This window comes from Lagopus leucura, unplaced genomic scaffold (genome assembly GCF_019238085.1).
Source record: "Lagopus leucura isolate 7727_CA_CO unplaced genomic scaffold, USGS_WTPT01 Super-Scaffold_100024, whole genome shotgun sequence".
Lineage (NCBI taxonomy): Eukaryota > Metazoa > Chordata > Aves > Galliformes > Phasianidae > Lagopus > Lagopus leucura.
In genome coordinates, this window is record NW_024962276.1 from 4,280,234 (window position 1) to 4,293,080 (window position 12,847).

Consider the following 12,847-nt stretch of genomic DNA (forward strand, 5'->3'; position numbering starts at 1 on the left):
GATCTTGTTTTTAATGAAGTGTCATTAACGAAGTGCTGCTTTCGCTTGAAAACCTGCAGTTAAGTCAGTCGCACGCTTGTTTGCTTTACACCCTTTGTCCCAGATTTACAGACCTGTCCCCTGCTCCGTTCCCATTTTGCCCTGAGACTGAAGTCCTGCTCTGCTCGAGCTGTGATGCCTGCTGTGTGTGCCCTGCAGCTTTCCCGAGGAGCAGGCAGATGGCAGTGTGCTCTCGTGCCTCCAGCAGGAGCTCGTCACGTCCAAGCAACAGCTCCAAAAACAAGGTGGAACAGCTTCAAAAAACAAACAAAAAAGGTAACTTGCTATGGATCACTCTACATTTCAGTTGCTGTTTTTGAAATGTGGATGATAGCAAACAAGTGTTACATGCTGCAGTGTAATCTCTGAGAAGGGATGTGGATGACGTCCAGGTGGGCACATTGTAAACGTTTGGAATTCAGCATTAAAGCCAGGGTTTGAAGAGAGGATTCTCACTCTGCACTCTGCACATTTGTAGGGTCTGTATCTGTAATCCATATAATGGGGCACACAGCTGTGCAATCTCAGTGGCCTCCCAGCCATCTTGGTCAGAGCTTACTAAGAACTGAACAAAAATAGGTTTTGTTAATGTTGTGACCCAGCTCCCTAGCTTGGGGTACAGTCTATAAATGTAACTGTCCTGCAGCAGGAATGGCATGGGCCCACATTCCTCTGGGGGTAAGTGATGGTGGTTGGAAAGCTGCCACTTCTAACACTGGGGGCAGCAGTTCTCAACAGCTCTAGCTCTATTTAAGACTTTCTAAAGCTCCAAACTTGCTTTTTCCCCCAGGCTAAGAGCACAGTCATTACCAGCTGGATTACTCAGCAGATCAGCATTCAAGTAAGAAACTGCTGGAGCTCTCACCACCTTCCCAGCCTGGCACTGAAGCTGAATGTTTGCTTTGTTTGTGATGGGTTCTGTGCTGGGGCAAGACAACCTGTGTTCTTACATGCTTTTTAAGACCGTGAAAACATCTTTGCCAGCAGCTGTTTTGTCTTGCAAGTCAGACAGGGAAGGGGCGGTGCTGGTTTCCTGGCACTTGTGGTTTTCAGTTGGTGTAGAGAGTGAAATTAATGTGGGAGCCCTGGGAAGACATGGTCTGTAAAGATATAAACCCAGATGATGGTTTAACCGTGTCATTGCCGCCAGCTGTTGGCTAAATCCTGCAGCACTGCGGATTTTCTCATCAACTACCTAAAGTTCAGCAGGGTAAGTGTAAGGTAAACAAGCTCCCTCTTGCTTTTTTGGCATGCCAGCAGCCAGATTGAAAATGAAGGGCACATCTCACAAATGCTACAATGAATTTCTCCCCAGAAGGTGCTGGGAGAAACGTGAGAGGTGATTCCCATTGAGGGAGCAGTTGGGCTGGGAGCAGCTCCGTGCTGCCTCCATCTCTGTCTATGATCTAGCTTGCAGTATATTTTTTTTATGCTGTGAGGTTTTAGTTTTGGAAATCAGTCCTGTATGGAATGCTGGCAGTTTATTTATAAAAACACATCTCACCCTTGCCAAGCTCAACAATGACTTTATGGAGCAAAGCCTAGTGGGAAGATGCCGATGCAGAAGAGGCATACAGTCGTTACAGGGCTGAAAAACAACAAAAGGAGCTAAGCTGTATCAGGGAGAGCAAAATAAGCTCGGGGTTTCGGGCCGGGGCTGCTCTGTGTAACCTAGAAATGAGAATTCCCATTTCCAGGGTAGCACAGAGCTCGTGGGACGCTGCCCCTAGCAGATGGTGTTGCTGGGGAAATTGCTTTGGCAAAAGGGCTGGGAAGAGCGAGCCGTCCTTCCACGTCTGTCGTCTAATGTGACATCTGCTGGAACTTGGGTGGTGCACCGGTCCCAGAGAGGAGGCTTTGGAGAAGAGCTGTGGTGCAGGGGAGGCAGATGGAATTTCACCTACAGCTTTTGTGCACGGTGTCGGTTGGAGAGGAGCAACGCTGTTGCTATTCACTTATCAGTTACGGTAAACACTGTTGCTGCTCAGCTGTATGGGTGCCTTCCAGCACTGTTTCATAACTGGTTCATGGGCAGTGATTCATGGGGCTCAGCACTGCAGCTGAGTTTCGCAGCCTTGGTGCTGTGCCAACCACATCCGCTGCTCCCCACCACGACCAGGTGAGTGCTGCTGCCTTGCTGATACCCAGCGAGGGGTGGGGAGAGGACTGACAGCAGGCATCATCCCTGTGCTGTGTGCTGGGCCCCAATCCCCAGTTTTTCCCACCCTGTGCCACCAGCCATCGTGAGCGAGGACTGATGCAGCAGCACCAGGTGCCCCCAGCCCTTCCCTGCACTACAAGCAGCCACGGCACTTCCTGCTGCTGCTGGGCCCGAGCCAGGCTTCCTCCTCACCCCTATTCTTAAGGGGAACAGCAGATGGACCGGTTGCTTCCTCGAGACGAGCCAAACACGGCTGCGTTTGCAGACAGTGCTGCTCTTGTTTGGAAAGGAAGCGCAGCTCCGACCTGCGCCTGCTGTTTGTGCCCCTCTCCCCATCACTCAGCCCCCTCCTCTTCCATCCCATTGACAGCCTCTCCCCATTCTTTATCATCCTGCGTTGCACGAATTCCTTTGTTTTGGACCCCCTCCGCCCCTCCTGTGCTGCCCCAAGTTGCCCAGGGCCCTGCGGGTACCACTGCTCCTGGAGCTTTGTGGGCTGGACAGAAAGAAGAGTTGTGGGCTTTACAAGAGGCGTGTGGTCGGAGCTGGCACGGAAACAAAGCAGCCCTAAGTCACATCCTATTATTTTTCCGAACCAAACATCCTTTCGCTTTGCTTAAATGAGAACAAAATAGCGCGGGGAGCACGCAGAAGGGCCGAATCCATTGGAAGAAGCACAGCGGTCGGGGACAGCCGGAGGAAAACGCGGCTCCCAGTGCGCGATCTGGGGGCGGAGGGGCAGCCAACCCTGCGCCCACCTCTGCGCCCCGCAGCCCCGGGCACGCTCGGCACACGCGGGCGGAGCTCAGTCCCCGGGCGGGGCAGCGGGAGGAGCGGCGGAGCGCGGAGCGGTGCGGTGCGGTGCGGTGCGGTGCGGCCATGGGGCTGCGGGCGGCGCTCGGGCTGCTGCTGCTGTTGGCGGCCGTGCGGGGCGCGGCGGTGCGGGGCGAGCGGCGGCGGGCGGAGGTAGGAGAGCGGTGCGGGGAATGAATGGGGCGGGCGGGGAGCGGGGATGAGCGAGCGTGGAGGGGTTGGGGTGTTGGGACGTGGCGGGGTTTGGCTTTTCTCTAAGCGGGACGTCGGCTTGCTGTCCCTTTTGGGAGCTGAAATTGTCATCAGACGTTGCATCTGATGTCACAAAGTTGGTGGGTTTTTTACATTATTATTGCTTTTAGTGTGGTCAAAATTAGCAACAAAGGGCTGCAGAAGCCTAGAGGTGAAAATGTCCACTCGGGTTGTGTTTTCATTGCGCTCGTTTTCATTACAATTGCAGCTGAAGTTGGGGTGTTTAATTGGAAATACATTTATGTTCATCATCTCGTTATCTGCGGGCGCTCGGCAGCATGCAGCCCAGCAGGTTTAAAGGGGGATTTAGGCTGAGTATAAGGAAGAAGTTGTTTCCAATACAGGCAGTGAGGCACTGCACAGACTGCTCACAGCTCCATCCCTGCATACCCCCAGGGTCAGGCTGGAGGGCTGTGAGCACTGATGGAGCTGTGGGTGTCCCAGTGTTCTGCAGGCAGTGGGAGCAGATGCCCTCTGGGGGTCTCTTCCAACTCCAACCATTCTGTGATTCTATGTGTGATGTTCCTGCTCGCATCCTGCTGATGGCAAGGATGGTATCCCCAAATCCATCAGGCCCGTGCTAACCCATGAGATCAGCCCCCACCCTTCCACTGGGAGGACAGCCCAGCTCTGGATCTATCTCCCCTCTTGTATATTTCTGTGAATGTGTATGTAACTTTATATATACATTTACACACACACACTCAAACAAAGAGACGTGAGGATTGTGCCTCAGGGGCTGCAAATGCAGACAGGAATGCGTTTAGGAGAGCAGAGGGAGGTGGAGGCTTCAGAGCCTGTAATATCCCCACCATCCTGGCAGGCAGTGATCTGTGCATGCTTGTGCCATAACCCCAAGGTGCCGACACCCAACGGCGCCAGAACTCCGTGGTGTTTGCTGGCTCCAGCTCTCACTGTATCTACAGGGAACCAAACAGGGAAGCTGCCCCAGCTCCAGCTGGTGCCAAAGTGATGTGGAATGGAGCTGGGGATGCTCAGCCCATGCTGGCTCATGGGATGCTGTTGGCTGCACTGTGCCCAGGGGGACCACAGTCATTGCAAGCAGCCCTGCAGGCAGGGGAAGTTGCTCGTCTGAGTGTTCTTGGTACTTCAGTGATGGAAAGGGGCCAGGAATGGAGCATCTGGTGGGGGGGGGGGCTGTCTGGGGGCTGTTGTTGTCCCAGTCCCAAGGAGGGAGGCCAGGCTGCGTGCCGCTGGCTGCCTGCCACCCGGGATGCCTGCAGTCAAGGCAAGGTGTTTCCTTGCCTGTGGCTCTCAGCTGATTTCCAGGGCTGTATGGGAGGGCTCCTCCACCCCCTGCAGCCCCACAGTGATCCAGGCAGTCAGACCTTCCTCTCCTTGTTTCCCTCCTGGTGCAGAGGGGGAGCTGGGCATATTTCATGGCTCTTGGCTTCCTGCTGTTTTTCTTTTCCCATTGTATGGAAAAGAGCCATTCCCTGTTGGGGGCAGGAGGGGCTGAATGCTGCAGGTCCTGGGCATCGAATGGTCCCCAAACTGTCCGAATGTCACAGCCAGAGGCAATCTAGAGAGTGACAATAATGAGCAACATGGGAACATTTTGATGGTGAACATTTTGGTGATGCTTAGGAACAGCTGCTGTGGGCTGTTCTCTTATCGCCACGCACTCAGCCTTACCCAGATGGGTTTTCAAGTATTCATGAGCTCATGGTGGAGAAAAATCATTTTCATGCTTCAAGAATGGGATTAGGGGACAGGAACCAGCTTCCAGTTGTCATTTTTAGTGTGGTGATGCAGTGGCACATCTGCACAGAGAGCTGGTGGGATCACTGTCCCTGGAGGTGTTCCAGGACCATGGGGATGTGGCACTGAGGGATATGGGCAGTGGGCATAGTGGGATGGCTTGGACTTGGAGATCTTTGAGGTCCTTTCTAATCTTAATGACTGTGAAAAGTTGAGGTAGGAAAGGCATGGGCAGTGCAGGGCATTTGAGTCCCAAAACATTCTGCTCGGGGTTCTCACAATGCATTCCACATCCCCACGTGCAGGGATGTGCGTGGCCAAGCAGTCACTTTCCCTTTTAATTCCCCATCCCCTTAATGCAGGGCCTTCTCACTAACAGGATGCGGGGAGGCGGCTCTGCCGTCCCTGTGGGATGGGGGAGACGGGTGTGGAACATTCCTGGAAAAATCACTGCTAAACCTCTCAGAAAGCTGGGGGCAGCCGGGGCACGGGGAAATGCTTGTTTTCTTTGAAAAGCAGTTTATGTGCTGGAGCAAGTTCAGCCTGGCGATTTCCATCCTTTACAATGGATGATAAGGAGAAGAATGGCTTGGCAGAGCCGACTGCCCCATGTGTGTCCCTGCTCAGCTGCACATCCTGCTTGGGGATGGGGATGGGTTGGGGTTGGGACAGCGATGGGGGTGTTGATGGGGATGGGATGGAGTTGGGGATGGGATGGGATGATGATGAGATGGGATGGGATGGGATTAGGAATGAAACGTTGATGGGGATGGGTTATTGGTGGAATGGGGATGGGATAGTGATGAAATGGGGATGAGGTGGGATGGGGATGGCCAGCAGCCTTGGGACTGGCCCTGCCCAGCCTGGCCTTGCTGAAGTCTGCATTGTGGCCATTGTTGCAAATATTGCATCGAGTTGCTGGTGGTTGGAGATGGGTGCGTGGGTCTGGTAGCCCCTGGTGTGGATGGCATCGTGCAGTCTGCCTCCGTGGGGCCGTGGCCAAATATCCAAGGTCTGTAAAAAATGAGCAAAAGGCATGTGAAGCTGTCCAAGTGCATGGACTCATATCATGGGAATCATCATGGTGTAGTGAAGCAATAGACAGGAATTTCTGGGTTTGCTATGCTCTCTCCCACCACATCTTTATCCCTATACAAGTGAACACACCCTGAACCCACCCCATGTCTGTCCCCTGTCCCGTTTCTGTCCCCACAGCTGTTCCTGCAGAAATATGGCTACCTGGGAGCACCACAGCCAGGCCAGCTCAGCCCTGTGGAGTTCACAGCAGCACTGAGGTAGGAACCTTTGTTTTAAAACCAGCAGCAATGCATCTCCCCAGGCTGTGTGGGAGCTGTGTGCCCCGAGCAATGTGTTTTGCAGCTCAGGGCTCTCTCACTGCCAGATACTGAAGCATGAGCTGCAGAGAGACACGACTTGTTGGCGCAGTGTTATTTGCCTTTTATGGCCTGCTGTCCCCATTACAATGCCGGCAGCGAGGCTGAGGTTTGGAGATCTCAGAGTGTTTGGGATCTGGCATTATCTCTCAGATGCACTCCTGCCAGTGGGGCACAGAACTGGCACAGAGTGGAAGCCCTGGCTGGGCTCCAGGCATCGCTATCGGGAAACGCAGGGTTTTGACATCTCCCTTCCTTTGTAGGGATTTCCAGCGTGTGAGCCACCTCCCTCCCAGCGGGGTGCTGGACGTCCCCACGCTTCGGCAGATGGGCCGTCCTCGCTGCGGGACGGGCGATGGGGAGAGCCGCCCCACGGCCCCGCGCCGCAGGCGCTCCATGCAGCACGGTGAGCACTGGGGTCTGGGCTGGGGGTGCTGGGCTGGTGGATGGATAGCGTGGTTCCTAGAGAGCAGGAGGGCTGGGAGCAGCCGTGCGTATGGGATATGGGGAAAATGAGGGTGAGACTAAGGCAGGGCTCTGTGCCTTGTCAGCTCCTTTGCTCATAGCAGGGCTGGATGAAGCCAAGAGATGGGATGGGATGCAGCTCAGTTCTGTGCTTTCCGTCCTCGGCTTGTGGCCCCCAAAAGTTCCTTCACGGAGGTAGCAAAAGGCATTCAGCTGCTCAGCTCACTGCTGCAGGAATGGCAGCAGGCTGGGGCCTGGAGCAGTGCTGACGGGACAAAGGGGGGGACGGGGTGTCCGGCGCCGGGCAGGAAGGCGCATGGCTTTGTGCTAAGCTGGCTGTTTATCTGCCTTGGAGCAGGAAGCCACAGCTGAGCCAGCAAAGGCTTTTGTCAACCAGCATGCTGCCAACCACTGCAGGATGCCTCAGCCAGGTCACCGGCCCCAGCTGCAGCACTGGGATGTGCACAGCAGGATGTCCCCAGCTGGGCTTTGTTCTGGGCACCTTGCTGGGCTTTAATATCCACTGGAGCTGTCAGTCCTGGTCCCTGGGATGCCGTATGTCCTGCTGCAGGAGTGCTCTGCGTGCAGGGTCAGGTGGGACGCTGAGTGTCATCTCAGAGCTGTGCCCATCAAGGCACCGAGGAGCAGCAAGGGACTCTGTGTGCCCCATGGGTCACATCTGGGTGGGACAGCCAAAAATTATGGCAAAGAGGCATTTCTCCCCAGGCTTTGTTTTTCTGTCCCAACTTCGTGAGACAGGTGCATAGGAGGTGGTGGTCATTATATGTACCCAAACCAGCACCAGTGTACGGTTAGCCCTATTGCCCTGCCTCAGAGCAGCTGGGCACTGAGCCTGCCCCAGACCTCACCCAGCTGTCCTGGGCTACAGAGGGGGATATCGGCACCATCTTGATTTGCTGCAAGAAGTTATTGTGTATTGCAGAGCACTGTGTAACCCCATCCTTCCCCTTTCCCACACATCTGGAGCAGGGCAGCTGCTGCAGCTCCATCACTGTTCCCACTCCTCAGCACTGGCTCCAGCACTCACATATTCCCAGTGCAGCCCCATGGCTTCTTTCCCACTCCTGTTCGCCCCCGGCCAGATGTGAGCATCCTCCCTAATTATTTTCCCCTTCGTGCCTTTGCTTTCACTCCCTGGAAGCCAAGACCTTGGAGTGGGCACTGATCCAATAAGTTGAGGTCTGGATTTGGCCTCAGGAGGAGCAACAAGGCAAGGAGAGCATCAACTGGGTGCCCCAGCTGCTGTCCCAGGCAAGGTCTGACCTGGTACCTGGGGCAGCCATCTGGTGGTGGCTCCATCAGAGCCGGCTCAGATCCTGTGCAGTGCCCATCCTGCAGGCAGCAAGTGGCACAAGAGGCACCTGACGTACCGCGTGGTGAACTGGCCCCCGTACCTGCCGCAGCACGAGGTGCGCCTGGCTGTCAGGGCTGCCTTTGAGCTCTGGAGCAACGTCTCCTCGCTGGTGTTTTGGGAAGCACGGGATGGCCCGGCTGACATCCGTCTGACCTTCTTCCACGGGGACCACAACGATGGGATCAACAATGCCTTCGATGGGCCAGGTGCTGGTCGCTCCCTCCTCGTAAGCTTCTCTTCTACAATGGGGGCTCTTCCTGGCTGGGGATTGTTGGGGTGGAGGTGGTGTCTTCCCAGTACCCAGCAGCTTGAGTGAAGGTGGTTTGGGGTCCTGAGTTCCCAGTCCCGCAGCTGTAGGTTACCTGGGAGGTGGTTGAGTTGATCATGGTTGAAGCATGGTGATGGCCTTCAAGGAGCCCTCACACCATGCTCTTGCCTCATCCCTTTCAGACATGGTTTGGGTTTCACATAGTGCATGAAATCGTAGAATCATTAAGGTTAGAAAAGGCCTCTCAGATCCCCACGTCCAACCCCAGCCCGCTCTCACCAGCACTGCCCACAGCCCACATCCCTCAATGCCACATCTCCACAGCTCTGGAACACCTCCAGGGATGGTGACTCCCCCACCTCCCTGGGCAGCGGTGCCATTGCAATGCAGTTCCTTTGGAGAAAAGTTTCCTAGCACCCAACCTGAACGTCCCCTGGCACAACTTGAGTCCATCACCTCTCATCCTATCACTGTTACCTGGAAGCAAAGCCAACTCCCACCTTGCCTCAAGATCCTTTCAGAGCATTGGAAAGAGTGGAAAGGTCCCTTCTGAGCCTTCTCTTCTCCAGACTGAACCCTCCCATTGCCTCAGCCACTCCCCATACAATTTGTGCTCCAGAGCCTTCCCAGCTTTCTGCCTATCTTTGGCATCAATGTCTTTCTTGTAGTAGAGACCAATTCTCAAGGAATTCCCTTTGGGAAGCCCCTCGAAGACCTAAAATTGAAGTCTATTGAAGCAACCCAGAGCTGTTTTGTCCCCAGGGGGAGCCCTGGCCCACGCCTTCTTCCCCCGACGTGGAGAAGCCCACTTTGACAGCGCCGAGCGCTGGTCCCTGCACAGTGGCAAAGGCCGCAACCTCTTTGTGGTCGTTGCACACGAGGTGGGGCACACACTGGGGCTGGAGCACTCGCCCACCAAGAGTGCCCTCATGTCACCCTACTACAAGAAGCTCGGCAAGGACTTTGTTCTCAACTGGGATGACATCTTGGCCATCCAGAACTTGTATGGTGAGCATCTGTTGGGTGCTACTTGAGATGGTCTTTGGGGTGGAGGGCGAGAAACAGAGGTGGGAGTATGTCTGTGCCACTGTTACTGAGGGCAATAGGAACCAGACTGGGGTGCACCAATTGTTTGATGCCCTCTGATGGCTTGCCAGCCTTGTGCTCCTGCTTCAGTGCCCTATTCCATGACTCTCACCTTGCTCTGTCTCAGGAAAGCCCTCCAGGGGCTTGGCCATCCAGCTGCCAGGAAGGGTCTTCACTCACTTCCAGGACTGGAGTGGGGACCTGTATGGTGAGGAACATCAACGGCGGAGCCTCAGCACCTACTACTGCAGCTCCTTCTTCGATGCCATAACTGCTGGTATGTGGCCACAAGCCCTCTCCCCAAACATTCCCAACCTGTCCAGCAGCCTCTCCTCACTCAATAAGATTCCCAGAATGATGGAAAGAGGGGCTGGGCTGGGCTGGGCTGGGCTGGGATGTCCTCAGCCCCATATGGACGTCTCACGGGAGTTGGAGGGACAAGAGGTGATGATCAGTGGAACAATGCTGGGTTTGTGATGTGGCACCAAGCTTCTCACCCTCATCATCTCTTCTGCCCTGCAGACACAGAACACAACCTGTATATCTTCAAGGGCAGCCACTTCTGGGTGGTATCAGCCAGCGGCAACACCAGCCAGCCTCAACCCTTGCACATGCGCTGGCCAGGGCTGCCTGCCGGTATCGATGCCTGTGCCTACTCCCCATTCAGCCACAGCTTCTACTTCTTCAAAGGTCAGTGAGATGCAGGTTGTATTGATTGGTCTGTCAGCCTGATGCTGTGCCAAGGGGCTGAGACATCGCTGAGTCCCATGAATCATAGAATCAAAATCGTTAAGGTTGGAAAGACCAATATGATCATCCAGTCCAACCATCGACCCATGGCTGTGACCACTCTAGATCATGTCCCTTCGTGTGACATCTACCCATGGGTGCAGGCTCCAGGATGCTGCGGTCACAAATTAGCTTTGCATGAACCCCCATTGCCCCATGCCTCAGTTTCCCTTTTAGCCCAGTCCAGAGAGCAGCATTCCCTGGATTTGAAAACTAAAGCAGACGCATTTTTAGGAGAAAATATTCTTCAAAAATGCGTAACTGCAAGAAGATGATCTGAGCACTGCGTTCTCATGGTTTGTGCCCTGTCCCTGGTGCCTTGCTGCCATCTGTAAGCTGCCTGTGGCACAGCTGTCAGGGCAGAGAAAGGTCAGGCCAGGCAGGCAGGACACTGAGGTCAGCCTGAACTTGTGATGGAAACCACTCACAAGTCTGCCAGAAAGGGACTTTGTTGTTGCAGCTGGGGGAGAGCCAGAAGCCCCTCTGCAGGGCCAGACCCAGGAGTAGAAAGGAGCTTTTGTCTATCTACATGTGCCTGCAGGGATGGCCCCAGCTGCAGCGGGGATATCTGAGGCTGCTGTGAATTTCTGTTCTAGTCTGGGTTGTCCCAGCACAGGAGGGATGTGAGCGATATCTGTCCTGCTGTACAAAACCTTTCATCCCCATCTGTTCTTGCGGAAGCGTGGCATAGGCACCAAGAGAGCCCAGTTTGCCTCTCTGCTCTGGAGCTGCTTCTTCCTTTCCCAACCTGTGGGAAAGCCCAATAGGGATGTGCCCAGGGCCAGGTCATCTCTGGGATGGCTGGAATCCGTAGGCTATGAGGACCAAGCAATAATACAGGAGATAATGGCCTCAAGTTGCACGAAGGAAGGTTTAGGGTCAGCGTCAGGAAAAATTTATTCACAGAGAGGGTTGTACAGCACTGGAACAGACAGTCCAGGAATGTGTTTGAGTCCCCATTCCTGGAGGTAATTAAGGAATCTGTAGATGTGGTGCCTGGGGGTGTGGTTTAGTGGTAGACTTGTCCGTGCCAGGTTAGCAGTTGGCCTTGATGACCTTAGGGGTCCTTTCCAACCTCAGTGCATCTATGATCCGGGCTTATGTGGTCACTGAGCCTCTCTTCTCCATCCCAGGTGGTCGATGCTGGAAATACCGTGGCTCCACCTTGGTGTCTGGCTTCCCCCAGAAGTGCAGTGCCCACGGCCTGCCCCGCCACCCCGACACAGCCCTCTACTTCCAACAGCTCCGGCGCCTGGTGCTCTTCAAAGGAGCCAAATACTTCGTGCTGAGCGAGGAGACCCTCGCCCTGGAGCCCTACTACCCCCGCAGCCTGCGAGACTGGGACGGCGTACCCCCTGGCACAGCAGGGGCCGTGGTGCACCGCGATGGCTTCCTCTACTTCTTTCGGGATGACCGCTACTGGCGGTTCAACCAGGCCAAGCTGCAGGTGGTGGCCAATGGCAAGTGGGCTGCCGAGCTGCCGTGGATGGGCTGCTGGGATGCCAATGATGGGCACATCCTCTTCTGAGCCAACACCAAGCATCGCTGGGACAACATGTTGGCTGAGCCCATCCCACTGACTGACCCAAGGGGTCCGCTGGTCCCCAGGCCCAACACCATGGACAACAGCGATGAGGCTGGGATGGAGGGTCCCACAGATGGGCTGTGATTCAGCCATAAGAACACTGATAAGCCACGGAGACTGCAAATGTAACATTTCTGTTAACTTTAAGGATTTTTTTTCAAGCCAGGACTGTTTTTTGTTAATCCTTTCTTGTTTTTTTCATGATCAGGCAGAGAACTGCCTTACCGATGGGTGCTCTGGTGCTTCAGTAGTTTTAAATGAGCGACTGAGACTGTTTTTGGTTGAAACAAGAAGAGATTTTTGGACATAACCGTAGGTTTATGTCTCTATAAACATGGGTTTACAGTCTTTCAGGTGGCACCTGGGGCCTTGCTGCCCCATACCTGGGGCTGATGGAACACAGACCCCAGGACAAGCCCAGCTCTGAGCGCGCTCTGAACAAAACAGTGTGGTTTTGAGGAGGAAGTAGAGATCTTAGGTGAAGGAACAGGGGAAAGGAGGAGCTGTGAAACAGTACAGAAGGGCTGGAGGGCAGCAGGGGACGGGCAGGGTGGAATCTCTGCTGTATTATAAGGGTTATGCTCCCTTCATGAGCAGGGCAAGTGTTCCCTTCTCTGTCTCTCTGCAGTAGTATTGAGTTCTGTACACCCTTCAGTCCTGTTCTGATTTGAGATCTTGGAGCCTTTGGGTTTGTTGTCTGTGATATTTGTGAATGAACCCTTCCTGTGCAGACATGGGGCACGCACGCAGCTCAACATCTCAGGGGAATTTTTTGGTGTTGCCAAAGAGACGAGGCTGCAGTGTTTCATCTTGAATAAGATGGTAATAATGCAACATCACTTGCATCTTTCCAGGAGCCTGGAGACCTGAAGGTGAATAAAGTGAACATCCAGATTCA

The 12,847-nt window shown here is 54.5% G+C and overlaps 1 protein-coding gene across 3 annotated transcripts; it reads left to right on the forward strand.

Moving 5' to 3' along the window:
• Window position 1: 1 nt before the first annotated feature.
• MMP28 (matrix metallopeptidase 28) lies at window positions 2-12,847 on the forward strand. Of its 3 annotated transcripts, XM_042879451.1 has the most exons (9): window positions 2-315; window positions 830-880; window positions 6,203-6,282; window positions 6,645-6,787; window positions 8,206-8,427; window positions 9,252-9,497; window positions 9,703-9,852; window positions 10,098-10,265; window positions 11,498-12,847. In XM_042879451.1, exons 1-9 carry the CDS (start codon window positions 175-177, stop codon window positions 11,890-11,892), a joined length of 1,596 nt encoding a protein of 531 aa, XP_042735385.1. In that variant the 5' UTR covers window positions 2-174; the 3' UTR covers window positions 11,893-12,847. The 3 variants fall into 3 exon arrangements, with proteins under 3 accessions (XP_042735385.1, XP_042735387.1, XP_042735386.1); XM_042879453.1 differs by lacking the exon at window positions 9,252-9,497; XM_042879452.1 differs by lacking the exons at window positions 2-315; window positions 830-880 and adding an exon at window positions 3,080-3,166.